Genomic DNA, 20570 nt, shown 5'->3' with positions numbered 1-20570 from the left:
AAGCCTCTGCAAAGCAACAAGGGGTGCATTGTAGAGAAAAGCATTCTGGTCTAGCAGCAAAATGTACTTTAATTCCAGTTCTCCAATACAACGCTTCGATGCAGGAGAAAACACAGTACCAAGGAAAAAGACAACAGCAGCAGCCGCAGGGATAAAAGATAATGCAGAAATTAAGTGAAGCGTTTTCTTCGTCCATAACGGGCAAGGTACTAGGAACTTTATAGCATCAGGAGGAGGCACACAGGAGAGAGATGGCAAGACCATAGACAAGTGTCTGGGGAAGTAAAAGGCAAAAAAAGAGAAGAGGGACAGATGAGTTCGGAAGGATTTCTAACAGGAGGACACGGCAGGAGGTTACGAGAGACCCAGGCTCAGATATCCGGGGACAACCAGTGCTGGTGGAGAGAAAGATTGGCATGGACAGGAGTGCTTCAGAGGAGAAATCGTAAGGAGGAGGAGGAAGAGGAAGAGGAGGGAAGACCACAAGAACAGGACTGAGAAGGAGGGAGGGGTTTGGAGGGAGAAGCAAGAGGCCCCCAGGGAGGGGAGAGCTTGCACTGGCGGGTAAGAGGCACTCCAGGACTGGCATGAGGTATGCTTTGCTATTGCTCTGAATGCTGTAAACATTTTGGGTTTGTGTCTATCAGTGAACATTCAGTTCAGTTTGATACATGTGCTCTTAGGGATAACTGGAAGCCTAGCAGAATTTTACATCTCTTATTACTAGTCAAACTCACACGTGAGGCAAACACAACACTGGCTAAAATTCTCATTTTATGTCATTTATGCCTAATTCTCCTAGTTTAACATGCACATCTATGTCTGAAAGAAGCTTCTCTAGTAGGAGACACTAAATAACATACTTGTGAAGTCACATGCACTCTCACCCACCCGCAGACACACGTACTTCTTCCCTCGCCTGCTTAGACTAAGTGAGACTCTGCCCATCACACCTTCCCAGAGTGGAGGGGAGGGACCCACCAGTACAGTAACAAGTCCAGTAAAGGTGATGGAAGTCATCCCAAACGTGGCTGACAGGCCAAAGCAGGAGAAAGGACACATGAAGCAGATTAGGGCTCTGCACCTGCTTCTGGAGTTGACACATGAAGCTTTATACAAAAGGGAAAGGCAGTTTGTAAACTCCTCTTCCCTTTTGCCATCAAAGGACTTGGGAGCTGACTGGATACGTGCCAGCAAGCACACAGACTAAAAAGAGCTGAGCAAACCAATTTTTTTTCCTCCTCTCTTCATGTGATGGCACACTCTGACATTACTTGAATCAGGAAGAAAATTTTGGAGGTGTGTGCTTGTGGAGAGGGGAAATGGGGTTTGTAAGTTATGAATATCCCTTTCACATCAGTAAGAGATGAATCAAAGACAGGGTATTTGTCCTTGATGGGGATTAGTCATCACTTGGTGCTTTCCAAAGCTTTGGCTCAGTCACTATTTCCTTAATCAGCCCCTGGTTTAAGGGGAAGATCTCTAAGATGCCTATTTTAATTCATTTCAGACTGACATTTGGCATAAAAGAAGCAGCTGGTGCCAATTTCTTGTTTAAAATAAAAATAAAAATTACTTTAAATAACTAGACTGCTTTCCTTCAAGAGAGATAAAACTGCAAAAGCAGCCACAAAAGTAAGTGTGATAGACTTGTATGCCCCAGACAATACTTCTGCTCCACTCTATGCTCTGGGATGTTTCCTGTGGAGGATATTTTCTAGCACCAATTGAATGGGCGAAACAATTACTTATCAGCCAGCATGAACACAGTTCCTGTCACCATTGCAGCAACGACATCTCTGAAGGTGTCTGCTCACAGCAATTCCCCAGGTCGGTGGAGGAGAGAGGGGACCTTGTTTTTTACAGGGCTTTGGCTACTTGGAGGATTTTCTGTGAGTTCTGGAACAGACTGAATGGATAACAGTACCGACGCTGGCAGAGCTTGCTGAGAGATGTTACCTCCTTCCTGGGCTTTCTGGAGGCCAGCTCTGAACAGAACCAGCCTTTATAGCCATCAGGGAAATCTGGGAATTGTCCTCCCTTCTGAGTTTCTCTTCCTCGTTCCTTGACACCAACATCTGCCTCCTGCCGTTTCCTCATCGCCCAGTTGTCTCTGCCACCGTCGCTCACGGGTGGCTGCGGGGCTGCTGAAGAGCCTTGTCTGGGAGGCATCCGCTGGCACTGGAGGTCAACAGCACCCAAGCCCACCCAGAAGGTGTATCAGTGGCTTTAAGAGAAATACCACAAGGCAGTTAACGTGGCCTTCTGCCTTCTCTTTAAAAGCAACGACTGCATAAGCTCGCTGCTGCCGTCTCTCACCTCCAGCACAGGGATGCTTTTTGCACGTGCAGTCTTGAGGAGGCTGAGATGGAGAAAGGAGGGCCAGATGAGGTGGCCTCCCTTCATCCCTTGCAACACAGCTTGTTTGACGCCACAGCATCGGGAAGCTGAGCCGTGATGCCGTGGCAGTTAGATCACCAGCCGCTGTGCCATTCTGCAGTCACAGTGACACTGGGTACAACTGGTACCACAGGCCATCAAGCTTGTCAGAGTTCAAGAAGTGTCCGGACAACGCTCCTAGTCATACAGTTTAGTTTTAGGCAGTCCTGCAAGGAGCAAGGAGTTGGACTTGATGATCCTTACGTGTTCCTTCCAATTTGAGATGTTCTATGGTTCTATGATTTCAGCCAAAGCAACCTGTGTCCTTGAGAAATCCCAGTCCATCCTGTGTTATGCAGGTGTTAGCAGAGAGTGCTTTTTGGAAAGGAGAGTTCTTCCAGCCCCTCCTCATGGTCAGCGGCCTTGCATCCTCCCTTGCAGGTCAAGCACTGAAGGGTGTTTCACCGCAATGTGATTTGCGCTCCCCCTTCTCTTTCATCTATAGCGGGAGGGGGCTGTATGGCTGACGTGACTCTGCTCCACTTCCTAGAGCCCACATACGACCAGGGACAGCCACTGGATGTGTGACACTCTAGCCTTTGCTTCTGTCTTTGACTCCTTCCAGACCATTGCATAAGTTTCCCCAGACACCTGTCCCACTAGACGTCCTTTGCCAAGTACCTTGTTTGCTGTAAAGCTGTGGGCCCCTGAACAGCTAAACTCATGGCTTGTTGAGCCACTGCACGATCTAGAGCCCATGGATGAACCTGGGGCACTTTCCAGTGTCCACCTTTCTCTGATTTTTCCCTATAAAACAACTGGAGAATTCCAGAGCCGAACAACCAGGTACTGAAAAGCAGGTTTCCCTATGGAACATAAATTTCGCACTTATACCTTGTTTAGACATCAGTGTCTTAAGAGACCACAGGAATACCACAGACCTCCAAAATAAAACATGCTTCCCATCCCTATCTTGATCCTAAGCCTGCTTGTCCTAAAGGCCTGCACAGCGTCCTAACAAAAAGCCTCAAACCTGCTTCCTATCTAATGCACAGATAGTAATTTTTAATATCCAAGCAGGCTTTTTGTGTCTCATTCCAAACACATTACGCTTAGGTTTGGAATTCAGTCCGCCGTTTACACTACATTACACTAAACCTTTATCATCAGCTTTCTGATGTATCAGACCTACCCATCGCTCTCAACTAGGGCAGAGGTTTATAGTCTCTGATCTGTGGATGACTGAGAGAAGGAAAAGATCCATGGGGTCACTTTCCAGACCTTCCTAAAACTAAGAAAACAGACCTCTGGTTCATAGGCTCAAATCCGCAGACAGGCTGTCTGCTTCTCCACTAGAAAATATTGCAAGAATCTGACAGCCGATGAGCTGGAACAATGACGCCGTAGAAAGGGAGTCTTTCAGATGGTATTATTGCATGGCACAGAAGAGGTGCCACACAACTGACACCTGCAGAGAGTCTCCTCCTGCAGCTGGCTGTCCAGGCTATGGGAGCAGGGCCAAAGTCCACTTCGCACACCACTTCACACCCAGATGCTCGTTCCTGCTCACTGCACGCTTCCCTGCATCCTGTTTTCAAGCAAGCATCATGCAGCAGAGTCTGTGTCTTTAGTAGTTCTTTGCATGGCATTGAACCCACAGTGGATGATCGGTACGTAACAACAGTCAGTAATCAGTAAATAACAAAAATAGAATTGTGATTTTATCATGTTACTTCTTCCTGCCATGTGCTGGTCAGGTACTACATGAAAACCGCCGTCTGCCTTTAACAGACGGGTCTTGTGCTCTTCTTCCATCTCAGCATGGGGCAGATGGGACATTCCTTCTCTTGACTCTTTCCTGACAGCCGGCAGGTCGTTCCCAAGAAGCCACCAAGCTTGTTAATGTCTCTGGAGGCCAGAAGCCTCTTCATGTTAGGTTTTGGTATGGTGCCTAGCACCGTGAAGCCTGAACGATGACCAGGGTCCTGAGGCTGAACTACAGTACAAATAAATAACATTAACGAAAAACAATCACTCACACTAGAGGTCTAGCAAGAGCTTTTGCGATTACCTTCCTCATGAGGAAAACTCAGCTTCTTGACGGTCATATGGAAAATAACTCTTAGTCGCCATCCCTGGAAGATAAGGGGCTGTGACAGGGTAGCAGCTGGTGTCATAAGGTGTGCAACCGAAGTGGAAAGGTGAGCTGAGTTCACTGACAGTTTCTGTTCTGGGAAGCAGCACGAATCATGTGTCTCTGCCTTCTCTCTCCCTCCCCACGGTCTCTGGATCCAGACCCCAGCAGCCAGTGTGGGAGGCAATGCTTTGGGCTGAACTCAGCTTCCTAAGTTTCACAACTGCCCTGAGGGCTCCTCCAAACACAGGGGAGAGCTGAGAGCCACAGAGATGTCTGGAGGGGTGAAAAGGTGCAGTGGTGTTATTTACACACAGACCAACGCAGTAATTTTAAAGGAAACCTCGTCCCAACAGATGACCCTGTGACTAGAGAGGATTATGGGTTTGTGCTAGAGAAGGGCAACAACTGCAAGATGCTATCGCTAACCGAAAAAAAGCACAGACACGCAAGAGTTCTAATACCACGTCTGGATCACGCTCTGGAAGCCTCCTTTGCCCCTTCTACCTCTTTTCTCATTCCCACTGCTTTTAACACCAAGAAAGTTTCACATTGAGACATGGGTTTTGGCTGTTGTGGGAAGCACATGGTTTCTGAGGGCCCCATCGCTGCTCTAGCTGAGCCTCCTCTGGGTTTGAGACAGCAGGTCTGTGTAAATTTTGGATCTCAGGAACCTGGGGTAAGAGTCTTTCTCCATCAGGCTGTGCACCTTCCCCTGAGCTTGGTCAAAGCAAGAGAGGGAAGGTTCCTGCATATTTCTTCTTGTCAGCTCCCGTGTCTGGAAGTCTATGTTCACCTGGGGAAAGTAGCAGAAGAGAGTTTGGTACTGAGTGACAAGTTTGCCTGATCAAGTGACACACCTCACATCAGCTGTGGGTACAAAAACAGCAGCAGCAGAACCAAGGTCCTGCCCTTTCCCATGCCTAAAGATGCCCCCCCGCCCTGAATTCTGCATGGTTTAGTGATCCAGCATTACGAATCCTGACCCAAATTTGGAAAAGTTGAACTAGATTTATAGTGATCTGAGCACTTCTAAAATAAAATTACTTTTATTCAGGCTGTTGAGCACGAGTTTGCGTGGCATATCTTCTAAAAATGCTGACTCAAGCCAACCTCTCTGCTGTCAACCAAGGTTTCTCAAGTCCCTTTATTCTTCACTACATGCCAAATATAAGGAGGAATCAACTTTTAGCTGGGTTTAAACTATTAGTACATTCTTATTAAATGCTTTTAAACTCCGTTGTTATAGAATAAATTGTTTGAATTTTCCCATAACAGCTGAGTGTTACAATATCTGGAGCAGGGACTTGAAAAAATAAACCACCCTCATGTTATGACTGTGATTTGTTTGCAAAGCCAGCGACATGAGTTTTCTTGCTTTCTTTCCATAGCAAAGCAGTCAGCGTTTGTTAGGGTTATTGTTTAAAATCTGGCTGAAAAGATGTTATTTGTTGTTATTAACCCAGTATCCAAACTTAAAGGAGTCTAGAAAGTAAAGCTGTCTGCCTCAACTCAGATGACAGCCACAAAGATTAGCTTGCTGTGTCACTTCACATCCTAGCACGTCAAAATTACGACAACAGGACCGAATTTTAGGAAAGAGCCCATCCAACGTGCGCTCACATTTCTAATCCAGATTCAGCCCTGCGGTCCTGAAAAAAATCTCACCCAGCTCCATGAATCCCAGAAGGAGGAGGGCAACGGGTGTGCCCTGAGACACCCACACCCCTTGGCATAAATCTGGGTGCTTCTCAGTGGCCTCACAACAGCCTTCCTAGTTCACCGGTGGAGTAAAGAGCCCTTTTGAGGGGATCCCCTCAAAGGCACCTGTATCACGACACGCACCAGTGCTATCTAGCAGGACTGTCACGGGAGAGTGGGCGCAATCAGCACCCTCCTGGTGGCGTTATGAATAAAACAACACAACCCAACATAACGATACGGGATCTGACAGCCGCATCATCCTGTCACTACTTGAAAGAGGACTTAACAATTTCAGGATTCAGGTTGTGACTGCACTCTTTGTTCAGCTCCAGGTTATTGCTCACATCTTTTATGAGGTCTAATTGAGTTGGGAGTTAGTCAGCAGATAAACACTCCTCCCCAGAGAGTCAACAAGTTAGTCATTTGTGAGATGCTTCCATGCAAAACGTCCTGCAAGAACTGAGCCCAATAGCTTGCTCAAGGACTGACAGAAAGTGAGAGGAGCAAGGTGAAATACTCCTAGGAAGCTTGTAAAGGTTTGAAATGTAGGTTGCTGTTGCCAGTGAACTCACTGGCTGTGAGTTATTTAGTATTGTCAAAGTAGTTGCCCTCACCAAGGGATGAGTCACTACGGGCAGAGGCAGCTGTAGCATGCAGGATGCCATCCCCATCCTCCTTATCCACTCCTCATCATCACTGCTGGGAGGGGAGCGAGGGCTCTATAACACCCCAAGTCCCAGCTCGGGGAGATGGACCTGATGGGGATGCTCTGCCTGCCAGGGGTGCTGGGATACCCACCTCTCGAGGAGCCTGCACATCAATGAACTCCTCAAAGATCCGCTGAGCCTTGGAAGCCAGCTTGGCTGCCGAGCGGGTCTTCTTGAAGTCCTCGCAGGCAAGCCAGAACTCGAGGTTTTCCTCGCTGAACTCTGTCTTCAGGAAAGCACGGAAAGCAGCCAGCCCATCTGCAGGAGAGACACGGGGAGTCACAACGGGAGGAGAAAGAGGGCAGGGAACGGTCTCTTTAACATCCTTCCATCCACCTCTGCCTACCAAAGACCATTTGATTTTTCTCCCGAGGTCTGTGATCCCAGAACGTACTCATAACTTACACCATTGGGTCAGCTTGACTTTTGTGAGCTGCCAAGAAGCCAAACATCATTTACTGTTGCTCTGAAAAGGCGTTTTGCCAGCTAAAGTGGCAAAAGGCTTTCTTCAAGACTGGGAGACCTAACGTCTGAGAAGTTCCTCTTGAAAATGTCAACCTTTAATGATACGGTGTCTTTGCCACAGCATCTTGTGCATGTTAACGCAACGCTTTGTAATGTCCTATCCGTCATTAAGAAAAACCTTTAATAAAACATAGCATCTGTGAACTCATCTCCTATGTTTTCTGTCACTTCGTTTTATCGCCTTGTGACATATTTTTAGTCCCTATTTAAACAGCGGAAGGATTTTGGAGAGTCTGACTGTTATAGCTGCAATAAAGGGGAGAGCGAAAGGACGCAGCATAATTACTACTTGTCTAGTCAGTGGTAAAAGTGTTCTTATCACTTGCTAATGCTTAGCAAATGTGACATTTCAGTAATGTAATCTGAGTCAGCTGGGGCAGATGAGAAATATGGAAAGATTTATTAGGCAACCTGTGTCCTCTTAAACCCCTGCCTGGGCTTATTTATGGACACGGCTATTGTTTTTTATTTCCTTTCCCTGAATGGCACCAGCAGAGTTGAAGTAGCTGAAGGTTTCACATGTGCCCTTTCTCCTTCCCGTAGCCTTGGGATAAATTTGGCTCCTAATTTATTTTTTTTTCCAGTAACATGTTTTTAACTTTTCCTGGTCTTTTCCTATAAAGCCTGAGTATTTGTAGTTCACGAATGGAAATCTCCTGAGTCAGCATTGGCTGCTTCCAAGCAAGCCTCTAAAAATATTGATGGAATCAGGAAGGCACTTGGCAGGGTCAGACTCCCCAAAAGGATGAAAGGAGCAAGTGCACGCGTGCCTGGCAGGGATGGACAAAGACTGAGGTGGGTTTGTAGGACCTGAACTCCTGCAATGTTGGGGTCCGGGGGCTCCACCTGCCCCCTTTCTGCTGTGGAAAATTCTCAGGGAGGGTGGGAGATGGGACGGAGCCCAAGGGGTGATGCCATTTTCACGCACCAGGGAAAGGCACTGACAGGAGTCATCTCACAGAATCCCTCACAAATTCCCTCATAGCCGTGTCCCTGTTCTCTTGTCAGCACCAGGTACATGAGGAGAAGCAGCAATGTAACACTGCCCTTTTCCTCCCTCGTGTGTCCTAATCTTATTCCTGCTTTTCTCATTTCTAGTAATAACTTCAGACATGGAGATATTTTTCAGTTCTAGGTTCTGAGCCTCAAGCCCTAAGAAATGGCCCCAGGTGTTGAACAGCAACTAACAACCCTATTTCTGGCTGAGCATAAGTCAGCGGAGATGTCTGACTGCCCAAATTCTCAAAGGCAGAGAAGATATTAGGCCAGACAGGACCAAACTACAGGCTAAACCTCTCTACTGTAGGTTTCTCGAAGCTCCTTTATTACTGGGCTCTGCACTAACTGCTCCATCAGCAGTCTGTGTTGCAGAGAGCACAGCAAACAGCAACTAGAATGGGTACGTCCTGTCTTGGCTATGTTTGCTTCTTCTGTCAGCCCCAGGAGGGTGAAAAATAGCTGCATCATCCCAACTTGTCCTGCCATTTCTTAATTAGTGCACTTGTAGAAGATGATCAAGGGTCCAGACTATGTTTCTATGAAGCGAGGGCTCTTGTCTGTGAGCACTGCAGAGCAATTAATGCAAATAGTGGATTCAAAGCTGGGGCAATAATGTCACATTAGCCCTGGAGAAGCCAGAGCAGAACATCACGGGCATCTCCAGGAGTGGGGTACCTGTCAGGATCACACTCACCATGGCTGCTTTGAGCCTCTCTGTGGGTAGATAAATGTGGTGAATGAGGGAGATGGTTTAGGGCTGCTCCCTGTTCTGAAATCTAGGAGACAGAAAAAATTTTCAAAACCAGTGTGTGTGTCCCTTAATGCCTATAAAATTCACAGGGCCTGTGTGAAAGCAAGTGCAGGACTTGAGAATTTAGCAGGGAGGAAAAGGAAAGGACATAAGAGCAGGCTGACAGGTTTCAGAAAGAAGGCGGCACCAAAGGGAGAAAGCAGCAGCTCCCTGAGATGTATGTCATTTTATATATCATCAGCTCCTAGGACGTTTGACATTAAATATTCCAGCACCCGAGCACACTGCAGTGACTCTACAGTCTCTGCTGTGTGTCCCTGAAGAGATCTTGCTCCCTTTTCTCTGTCCCAGTCTTCCCCCTCGCCTTTCCTCTACAACAGTCCCAGAAACCCAGCACCGACAGAGGATCATTCGCAGAAATAGCAGCTTTGTGTGGCAAATATAGTATGTGCAAACTCTACTATCTGCTAAAAGAAGGCGATGGTATGACTGATGAGGTGAGAAAGGCGTTTGCCTCAGTCCTGCCCCGGAAAGCAGCTGCAGCAGGTCCCTCCTGGGACCACGAGACTTCCACACACTGCCTCCCGCTCTCACGTCAATCAGCTCCTCTTTATTTTAAAGTAAGTTTAGACAGAAGAGAGATAAATAATAGTGTCGGGGCTGTTCTCTGCTCCCTTATATATTCCTGTCATGCCCTCCTCACAGCCTCTGAGGAGCTGGGAATGACGAGGCCGGACCTGGGAGGACCTTGCAGAGCTGGCCATGGATGCAGAAGAGGTCATCCTTGGCTCCAGGCTGCCTGGCTCTCCACAGATTTCATCTTTAGCCTTTGACAGTCTGCCAGCATTTACAGCTGTGCCTGGCAGCCCGGGTTTAGAGATGAGAGCCCAGATGACTAAGTTTGCCGTGAAACAACGACAAATTTGATCAAAAGGACAATTATGTACGGGGACTGCCACCACCTGAACTGGAATTTAATCTGGATGTTGACTTTAATCTCCCCCTGCACGTGAGGGCTATCAAGGAAGCACCGTTGGTGAAGGATCAGCATTTCAAAGCTCATCCCACCACAACTGAACAGCTTTTTTTTTTGCTGGGGCATCCAGCACTGGATTGCAGAGGGATATGAGCAGGAGAGCATCATCTACTGAGTCAGCCTCCTGAAATATCCTGGAAGACAGTGGGAGCACCTGAGAAGTGAGATTCCAGAAAGGATGTTTTACAAAGAAAACACAAAGAAATGGAAGAAATAGAAGTCTTCAGATGCAGCAGCACAAGATATCTATAAAACGTGTAGCCTAAAGGCACAGCCATTCAAGAAGACAACGTACTGGTATGCACACACTGCCCTTCCACACAATTATTGGACACTTATTCAGGATTTTGACTCAAGAGCAGCGAGCCTTGCTTAAAGCCAAAAGAGTAAATCTGTACTGACAGAGCAGATAGGATGAAGGCAAAGATATGGAGCTCTTCCACCAAGTGCCAAGAGTCAAGAGTTTGCTTTTTACTTCTGCAGTGTAACTACAAGCTTCAAAATGCCCTCCGGTCAAACAGACCAAGGGAACGCACAAGAGGATTGTCAGGAAGGATTGTGCAAGTATTTGTACGTTACCACGAGATCTTGCAGTGCGCCATGCAGCTACAAAACTCTGCAGATCACCTGTGAATTAGAAAATGACACGAATTTGTGTTTTGGAGATGGGAATTGCCAGGCAGATCAAGGACTATGTGAGGATAGGGATTCAGATGTTTCTGGCATCCCATTCAAATGCTGCTCTTCAGGCCACAGAGAGTCCTTTCCAGCTAGGAGGGCTGTGGAGGAAGGGACTGAACTGGCCAGCACAAAACACAACACGTCTCAACCAAGGCAAGCTTCGGCAACACAAGGAAGAGCCAAGAGTAGTGGCTTAAATCGTGCAGGTGCACAGCTTAATAACCAAGCATTAGCCACTGTCAGAGTGGAAAAAAAGCAATCAACACATCATTTATTTAATGCATGCATTTCACACCATCAGGGCAATCAGCACTTCATGTAGGGAATAAAGGTAGAGTCCTTCTGGCTGGGAGATGAAGGGATTAACTCTGTGGAGCACGTTGAGTGCAGGGCTGAAGAGACAAGGCTGCAATGCTCTGTACAGCACATGTACACGCTCTCACTGCTGTTTAGCATCGCTTCATTGAATGTTAGCTGCCTGTCACCAGCACAATGCTAATGTTAACGCTGTTCTGGCTTAGAAAGAACTAGGAGTAGGCTGGGATATTCCTGTGCTGTGTAGGAAGAGGAGCAATGTGTAGACAACAGAAGGAGGAGGACAATAATAAAGTTTGGGCAGAAGAGTGCACAGATCACAAAAAACGGTGGAAGGAGGGGGAAATCACCCTTGAGATAGAAATGGAAACACAGTGCAAAAGTTTTCTGCGTTGGATGCTTCGTTGAAAAGTGACTAAAGGTTGAGGACAGACTGTCCTGCTGGATTCTGGACAAATGACAAGCCATGTGTCCAGCCCCGCAAGGGATGCAGAATGAGACATGCCATTGCTTATATCTCCCTCCAGCAGCCTGTCAAAAGAAATCTCCGTCTGGCTGACCAGCCTGTACCTCCTGGGCATGGGTACAGAGCGGGGATTACTCCTCAGTTACTTACATGCATGAACATATACACACTCTGCGGACCACATTGAGCTCCGCTTCCCTGGGAGCTATCCCTAATCCACACTGGCACAAAATGGGAAAAGATGCCAAAATCTAGCATGTTAAAGCCACTGCTTTATGCCCTGAGCACACACAGAAGCGTGTTACGTACGATCTGCCTCTTACTCTCAATTCCCTGCTGAAAGTAGGATCAATCTCCACTCTCCTGTTGCTTGCCCTCCTGAGAAGCCCTGACCCAAGGGAACACTGCTGTGCTTGAGCCTCCTGCAGTGAGCTCAGACAAGGCTCCTGCTGTAAAAAGGCAATCGGCTGGCTGACCCTGTGGTTTCAAGTTGATTTGCTTCACCCATTAGCAAAACCAAGCAGGATATCATTGCCCTGACCTACTCATCTGGGGCTATCAATGAAACAGAGCTGCACTGGTTTCTCTAGAAGGGCTAGGCTGAGGGATGCCGAAGTCCCAACTGCCAGTGCAAAAGGAAGGCTGGGGGTGTGACAGAGAGCGCCTTTCTGCCTTTCCTACTCTCAATCTCTTGCAAATGTCAACACAAATTATTCTTTACATGACCAGGGAATTAATCCAAATCAGACCACTCTACACAGAAGGGCGTTGCGCACCCCGGAATCTCAGGAGACGTGCAACTGCTTCAAGACCCAAGGGGTTTCAATCTTTCAGGCAAGATGCTGCCAGACAGCAGCATGTCACCATCCAACATTTCCTACAGAGGTCATTCATTAAAACAATCAGAGGAGAGGGGCGCTCCTCAGGGCCAGCACGCTTCAAGGGATATTTGACAAAAATTAGCGTAATGACACTGTCTGCAGAGTCTGTGTAACGCGTAATACCTGTTCAAGTCGCTTCCATTTAGAAATCTTCCGGAGACTCATGAAAATAGGATGTGGAAGAGTACAAGTTGTTTGCCTTTCCCATAAAGAATACTGCAGCCTCCTCCATCTACAAGAGCACCCTGCTCACCTTGGCACTTCACAGAGTGTTTTAGGGAGTTCTGATCAACCTTCTTGCTCGTTAGAGCTCTTTTCTTGCACCTGTCCAACCCTGTGCAATATTACCTCCACAGATTTTTCAGCTGCTACATTCAACTCCTGAGTCCTACTTGAGCACTCTGGGGTGGCTTTTTTTTCCCCTCCAAAAAACAGGTTGGCTGGAGGGCACTCAAAACCATCCCATAACATCTGACCACAGCAGAAAGAAACCCCTTGAAACTAGTATCATAATCTCCCTTCCAAACCAGTTGAACCGTCCATCTAGCAAAGAAAGAGCATATGACAGATGTGTAAAGTGGAAGCAGTCTACCTGCTGATGCTGTGAGCCCCAGGGGAAATTCCCTCTGAGCTCAGCTGGTGCTTAGCCCGTACCCCCAAGCATAAATTCAAATTTTCCCTGGCTAATATCCTTCCACTGGGCAGTCATGGAGAAATTAGACCGAGGCAGTTTTGTCCTTCTTTTGGCACTAAGAGTAGAATATTATCTGGCAGCTTCACTATGGACGGATGCAGGCAGGCCAGACACTGCTTTTCTTACTCTCAAGTTTTTCTCAGATAAGGTACAAGACTCCCCTACGTGTCTAACATTAATACATCTCTAACGGCAGAGATGCACCTATCCCATTCTGCTTTCATAGCAGATCTTTGGCAATTCTCCTGTGTTTTGGATACAAGTACACATAAGCAAAGCCACAAAGGTTTTACAAGCTAAGTCCTTCAATGGATATACACTCTCCTCTTCTTTAAACCAGCGTAACTAAAATAATGCTTCTCTTTCAACTGAGCTTTTTGTATTTGCATAATTAAAATGCTTGGCTGCCAGGCTAGCAATTCCAGAAACTTCAGGTGCATAGCAGTCGTAATGTATTCCTTTAGAAAGTAGTTTATTAAACAACAATTTTCTTTGTCACTGTTCACCAGGCAATGTCACCATGACTGCTGATAAAAAAAGATTAATTTAAATTTTAAAGATCACCTTCTGTTGCTATTAGGAACTGAATATTTTTCCTTAGGTGCCAGAGTTATCAGAATTACTTTCCATTCTAGGGCAGAAAAAACTCTAATAATTCATTTATCACTCTATAAGGCTAATTTATTAATAAAAACAGACTCTTGTGGAGGCTGTTGGACGAAATAATTGAACTAAGGTTTGATTTAGCATTCGCTAATCAGTCAGCTGAAGAGGGAACACTCTGTGTAGTGTCAGTACATAGATGTGTAAATTCACCGGCTTTTGTAACCAAAGCACTTTCGCTGCAGTCTGTATCTAATAAGGAAAATTTCAACTTTTACACTGGTGAAGAAGTAATGGGCTCAAGTACAGGATTGTCTTTCGCCCTCCCTATCACCCAGGCACCCTATTGTATCTGTGGTGCATTTTCTCCTCCTTGTTTTGAATGTCCACAAAAGAAATGTCCACTCTTAGCCACACTCAGCCACATCATATATTTTTTTTCTACTGGTTGCAAGAGCAGTGATCTCAACAAGATACTGCTGCTAAAATTATATATCGCTTTTTCTGCCTTGGACAGGCAGCCTGTTAAAATTATCACTTAATTCCATGCCAGAACTGTTGTCATCTCAGTAGAAATCCAGCAAAATTGCACTTTATTTAGAATAATAATGTAATTCCACACTTACGTTTTAAAATGTAAGTGCAGAAAAATCTGAACCTCTAAAAAACCCAGTTCCCTACTGCAATAAAATAGATCACCATCCACATTGACTTTCCCCAACCTTGACTCGCTCTTGTTTTATACTCCAATAGAAACACATTAACGAACCTATACTGTGAATTTCGCTGTCTTGTTTATTATTTCTCAGCGTGAAAACGCTGGTGAAGCAGAAAAATATTTTCCGAACAGAACTGATGCGATTGATCTATTGAATGGTGCGAGGTGCGCTGATTATACGTTAGGGTAAGGCTTCTGGATGTGAAATTTTCAGGTTGGCATTGGTAACTGCAAATTAGATTCTGCTAAAGGCTACCACGCATGATTTCTCTGCTACAGAGCAAGTTGTTCAAGGTTACTGAACCATGCACGCTGCTGTGCTGTAGCATCCCCTGCAAAGGCTGCGCTTGGGCACGGCGTCGCTGCACAGCAGCCCAGAAGAGCAGCTGGAGGGAGAGGGGAAGAAGCCGGTGTCCTGGATCTCAGGGGGTTTTAGCGAGCTCAGAACCTGCCGTTTGCTGGTACGGAAAGACTGGACCCACAGGCACCTGCCAAAGGACGGTAGAGACGGCTACAGCCTTGGGGTCCTGCCTCCAGTGTGTCCCCAGGAGCTGGAGAAGGCCGGACCTTGGGCTGGTGACTTTATCAGTCGTGATCACCCAGTCAGGAGCAAAGCCAGGAAGGGAACCCACAGAAACTCACACCCTTGCCTTTTAACCAGAGGACAAGTCCTGCCTATAAAGGACTGCGACCTTTGCCTAGTGGGTAGCAAGCAGCTACCTTGAGGGACCATTCCTGTGCAATGCATACTTTGTTTGCCCTAGCTGCAACCAGTTTTAAGAGTAAGAGGGGGGAAAAAAGGTAAAATATGATCTCTACTCACATTTGTGGGATAAAAGGACGTCAAAAGAGTCTGCCCATCGTGTTGCTTCTTCTGTTGACAGTCTTCTGCAAGAAAAGGATGAGTCAAGTTAGGGACAACCCATGGCTGCTGATTCCCTCTGGGCTGTTTGACAAGGACACTGAGGAAGGCTGGAATTCTTCTCACCTACATTTGGAGTTCTACAATGTAGAGGTCTCCAGGAGAACAAGTCACCCTGGGGCTCCCTTTAAAATCAGTGAGGAGATAGCAAGGGACTTGCAGAGACTTGAGTCTCTTCATCTCACATCCCCAGGTAGTCAGGTAAAATAGGCCAGATGAATCACATCCAAAAAGGGACCAATTTTTCCTCATTGACTCCAAGCAGAGGCCCAGGGAACAAGTTCAGATGTAGACATTTACCAAAAGCCAAGCAGAATGAGACCCACCTCTGCAGAAGTGTTTACTTCTCTTTCCTGACTTTCACGGTAAGGTTAGAGTCTTAGCTCACACGTAAGCAAGTGACTTGTGATCAGATGAATCTCCTTCCACTCATCTCAGATTCGGACTCTGGATTGTCTGAAGCATCTACCTTAAGTGTTGTGCAAGCTAACACAGGATTTTTTTTTTATAGTGTTGAATAGCAAGACTTAGTTAAAGAGGACTGTGACCTGAAATTGCTGGTCACCTCTTATGCTGAGCCAACTGCTCAGATTTTGTCTTGCAACGACAGAGAGGTAAATTACGTCCTGAAGTGCGTGCAGACATATCCCATGTACAGCAGTGGGGACGTGTTCTGCCTCACGGGAGAACTCGTATCAATGATTCAGGTATTTTCTGAGGCTGTTCTTGCCCTATCGGCGCTGTTTTCTTTTCCTCTTTCATTGTAGCTAAAAGAACTAGTCAAAGCTTATACAAAGTGCAACAAAAGGAAGATAATACTGCAGGGGTTGGTGGGCAAGCGGGGAAAGGACAGAAACGGGGTCGGGGTGGGATGCTGCAGCTATACTCACTTCAAAGCCCGGTTGGGCTTGTCCGGAAGAATAGCTGTGAAATCATTATATGAGTCTGATTTGTGAGACAGGCAGCCCAGGCGAGTCCTCATCCCTCTGTTCCTGTGGTCGATGTGGGGGAGTAGGGGTGTAAGCAGGGGAAAACCAAAGAAGATGACGATTATAAATCTAGCCAGAGTGGCAAAAAGAAAACCAAACCAAAAAAAACCAAAACAAAACAAACACCTCAGCAGCTCTGTTCCTCATCAAACTTGTGTCCTTGGTTCCCTCACCTGTGGGAGGGACCCTAAAACATCTCCTGGAAAATGCCAAGCAGATGATAAGGATGGACACAGCCCCCAAGCAGCTGAAGGCTCACCCACACCAGTCATTCAACTGCTCTGACTGGCAAAAAGGCATTTAAAGCCTGTGGTTTGGGATGTTTTCTTGGAAAGATCTGCTCTGGTCAGGTGTGGGAGGAAAGCAAAGGGCAGCAATACCAGAAATCAGTCACCACAACCTAGCAGCACCAGAAACAGCACGAATACCAGGACTTGAGGGCAGGAAGGGGCTGAGGGAAGAAAAGAGGGAATAAGGCACCTGTAAGGTGAACCTGTGCTGCACAGCTATGAGATCCTGGCCAGGATCGATCCCATGCAGCTTCTTTAGACTCAGGGTTACATAAGCAGGCTAAAACTGCCTCTTTCCTGACAGGCTTACCCAGGCAGAAAATGGCTTTATTGCTTTTTTCCTCTAGATTTCAAATCAGCCCCAGAGCCTTCGCTCCTTCGCCAGCCCCTTGTACCCTTGCCAGCCCCTTCCCGGGACAGCTGGCGCTTCTGCAGCATCCTTCATTACATAACCCCAGGACGGGGAGGAACACAAAGAGGGAAGGAAACGCAACACACACATGCATCATACAGGACTGGCGTCGTCTCCTCTCAAAAACGTAGGTGCTGCTTAATGGTTTTACATCGTCTCTAGCAGGGCAGAGCCTGTGATTTGCCTCTCCAGCCCAACGGTATCTTTTCTCCTAGATTCCCCAGAGATTGAATGAAGCCGTTCTCTCCTTCAGATCATGGGAGGAGGATTTAGCAATCTAGTTCCCACTTCTAGGCTGCTGGACTAAGCCCTTTTCCAAGCCCTGGTGCCAAACAGATGCCAAACACCTTCTGTGACTGGAGAGGGAAGTATAGGATTCTTTCCTTTCCATATGTAATTCTCGCAGAACACTTCAGTACCGATATCTGAGCCAATCTGTAGCATGCCTGTTTCCCCCTTCTCCTCCCGCCCTTCAGAGAGTTTCTATTATTGCACTTTTTAATGTAATCTTAAAGCAAATTAAATGTTAATTAAATGCAATGAGTGTCTCCCTGGCGCAGCACAGGCAGTTCGCAGTGTTTAACAAGCACAAAAACCTGAAGATCTTCAGTCGCAGGAATTGTTGCACAGCCTCAAACTACAGACCCGCGGCCAGTGGTCTCGGGATGCTACGCCACATAAACCTCAAATATCAGCGTAGAAATATCGTGTGCAAAGTGTCATGTTCCTGGCTGAGCATGCCACACCTGCTGTGCTCAAACGGACACTGAGTCCACTACAGGATCTTTCTGGTAGCTTTCCCCATACCTCCTACCCTCGACCTTTATCTTCCCTGCATTGTTAATTCGAGCAATCTCACGAATTCCTGGGCAAGAGCTGTGACACGCATTACCGCAATGCTGCTCAGATTTCTCTCTGATGCCTGAGATCAAGGGACTGCAGCAGGGAATCAGAGCGTATGGGGGGACAGAGATGCTGCGCCATGAGCAAAGAGCTTGTCTCTCATGGAACACCGATCTCTAGGTGAGGACTTCCAAGACAGGACACAGGAGAAAGAGAAGGAAAGAAAACGGGTCTGCAGGAGGTGGAGAGGCAAGGGAAGGGCAGGAGGGAAGAGAGGACACTGCAGCGAGCTGGAAGGCTCCCTGGACGAGGCAGACAGCGACAGGATGGGCAGGGATGAGGGATGGCATCATGTCTTTTCAGTTACCTCCATGGGATCAGTAAGGCAGCCATTCAGGCATCCAGTTATAGTTAACCCTTTAATTGGCTGGCTTGGACAGCAGTTGGGGCTGTTTGCAGGAGGCAGAAAGGAGGGATTTACTGTTTCATGTCCTGGCACTTAAAAATGCATCAAAGAATCCTCTGCAAGAAAAAGGAGGGCTGGGTGTTCTCAACCCATTTGATCCTTGCCTCCTAGCGCGGAAGGTCAATTTTTCAATGCGAGACGTTCAGAGTTGAGGGATGATCACAGAGGAGAGACAGCATTTCCTTCTAAGGCCGGGACCGCAGGTTAAGTCCAGCTTCAGGTCTAAAGTGATTTGAGTTTGGCGTCACAGCTCACCACAGAGCGGCAGGAGTTGGCATTATCGCACTCATCATTCAAAACCTCTGAAGGTCTCTCCTCAACAGGCAGAGCTCCAGGCTGACCTCGCTAAGAAGACCAAACTACCTCTTGTCCCTGTCCCTCCAGGTCATGGCTGATGTTACTGGCCAGGCATCATGGAAAAGCTGGCACTGCAAATAAAATAACAGGAGGACTTCACGTGTCTGCAGATGCTGATCCTTTCACCATCACAGGCTCAAGCACTCACACAAAAATAAATCAAAGAAGGCATCTTCTCACCGGGGTGGTGGGAGCCTGTGGGGAGCGACCCAGGAGATGCACAGTCTGCAAAGGGGAGGGAAGGAAGGACGGAGGGGATGGCAGGGTCCCCATGAGCCTTGGCACATGGGGAGCTGGTCAGACAAATCTCATGTCAGAGAGCAAAAGCGAGGTCCACCAGCCAGAGAGCAGGACTGTGCAGCGAGCAAAAAGCAAGGGTTTCTTATTTGCCAGGACAGGGACAAGTTCCAGGTAACCTCCACATTCTCTTACCCAGAGGGAACAACTGAGGAGACAAAGGAACTGATGAGAGCAGAGACTGTGTGCAAAGGAGCCAGGACCTGCTGGGGCCCAGGGAGATCCCAGAGCTTAGGTTGCCCAACACAACATCCCTTTTAAAACCTGATTACATTAAAAACGCGCAAAGCCTCTTCCCAACTAAATTAATGGGACTGGGATTGCACTACATGCCAGTGAGTGCATTTCCTTAATCCTTACCCTGACCGGCTGCTTCGATGCGCTTTAACTGAAATCAATCCTTGTAATTCCTTAAGCCCCTTTAAATTTCCTCATTAACAGCCTCACCCGCATGCGGGGCCACAGCACATGATTTCCTAGAGTCCAGCAGCCCCTACTCCTCTTGCCCACTGCTGCTCCCAAGTGACAGCTAGAAGTGGGAACTGGGTGCCCTCTCGCTTGCAGCCTCCTCTAGCGGCCTGCTTTTTGGGGTGCTGTTACGAAACAGCCTTCTGTTCGCCTCCATTTCTCCCCACTCACCAGCCCCCACAACGACAACCTGCACAGCTGAGCAGCACCGAACTTCCCTGTGATCCCAAAGTCTGTCCGACTTCACAAATGCTGAGACCTATATTTCCCGTGAAGGCAATCCCACTGCTAGGCTGCCATCCCCACAGGGATTTCCTCTGATTGCAAATAAAGCCAGTCAATTATGACCTTAGAAATATAATCTGTGGGGTCTAGTAAAGGCATCCTGGTAGGTGAGGTGAGTTTTTTTGCCTCCCACTCCACCATTCATCCCACCTCCCTCTCCTAGGAAAGGACCCCGGTCAAGGAGAATTGCCAGTCTCATCGTAGGTGTGTTTTGGGGGGGTTCTCCTTGGGAGACAAAAAGGGAGGGGTGTGATTATGACATTCGGGTTATCAAACCACCCCAGGAGATCATCCAAGCAAAGATAAAGAAGCCATCCCAACAGAAAAATTAGCAGCACAAAGGTTAAAAACCAACACAACAACAACAAAACCAACAACCACGAGATCTCAGGGGTTTCAAGAGATTAAGACCATCCATTCACATGCACGAAAGCCAGCAAAGAACTGAACGCGGAGGCACTGCAGATGATAGACAGACAGACACACAGAGGAAAAGATACTCACTGCCTTTGACCTGTCCTCTCTGCTGGCGGGTCTGTGCCGACAGCGTGGTCAGAGAGATTCTGGGGAGAGAGCAGAGCGGTCTTCTTCAGCGACAGCCCCCTGCACAGGGTGAAAGTCACACTTGGACACCCCTCCCATCCCCGG

At 47.4% G+C, this 20570-nt stretch overlaps 1 protein-coding gene across 1 annotated transcript; it reads right to left on the bottom strand.

Moving 5' to 3' along the window:
* Positions 1–4992: 4992 nt before the first annotated feature.
* Positions 4993–20488, bottom strand: RGS8 (regulator of G-protein signaling 8). The gene is made up of 6 exons (XM_009876764.1): positions 20427–20488; positions 18417–18943; positions 16406–16507; positions 15417–15481; positions 7016–7182; positions 4993–5309 (listed from the first exon to the last, which is right to left on the bottom strand). The coding sequence occupies exons 2-6, from the start codon at positions 18440–18442 to the stop codon at positions 5127–5129; spliced, it is 543 nt and encodes a 180-aa protein (XP_009875066.1). The 5' UTR covers positions 18443–18943; positions 20427–20488; the 3' UTR covers positions 4993–5126.
* Positions 20489–20570: the final 82 nt, after the last annotated feature.

This window comes from Apaloderma vittatum, unplaced genomic scaffold, assembly GCF_000703405.1.
Source record: "Apaloderma vittatum isolate BGI_N311 unplaced genomic scaffold, ASM70340v1 scaffold13439, whole genome shotgun sequence".
NCBI classification, from domain to species: Eukaryota; Metazoa; Chordata; class Aves; order Trogoniformes; family Trogonidae; genus Apaloderma; species Apaloderma vittatum.
This window is presented reverse-complemented; position numbering and strand designations above follow the sequence as displayed.

What these genes read in the sequence shown, in the direction of transcription:
- RGS8 (XM_009876764.1), bottom strand. Translation starts at nt 18,442, where the DNA reads ATGGCTGCCTTACTGATCCCATGGAG. An exon ending in AAGCCCAACCGGGCTTTGAA is followed by an intron (nt 15,482 to 16,405) that starts GTGAGTATAGCT and finishes CTTTTCTTGCAG; the next exon opens with AAGACTGTCAACAGAAGAAG. An exon ending in ATGTGCAGGCTCCTCGAGAG is followed by an intron (nt 5,310 to 7,015) that starts GTGGGTATCCCA and finishes TACTTTCCCCAG; the next exon opens with GTGAACATAGACTTCCAGAC.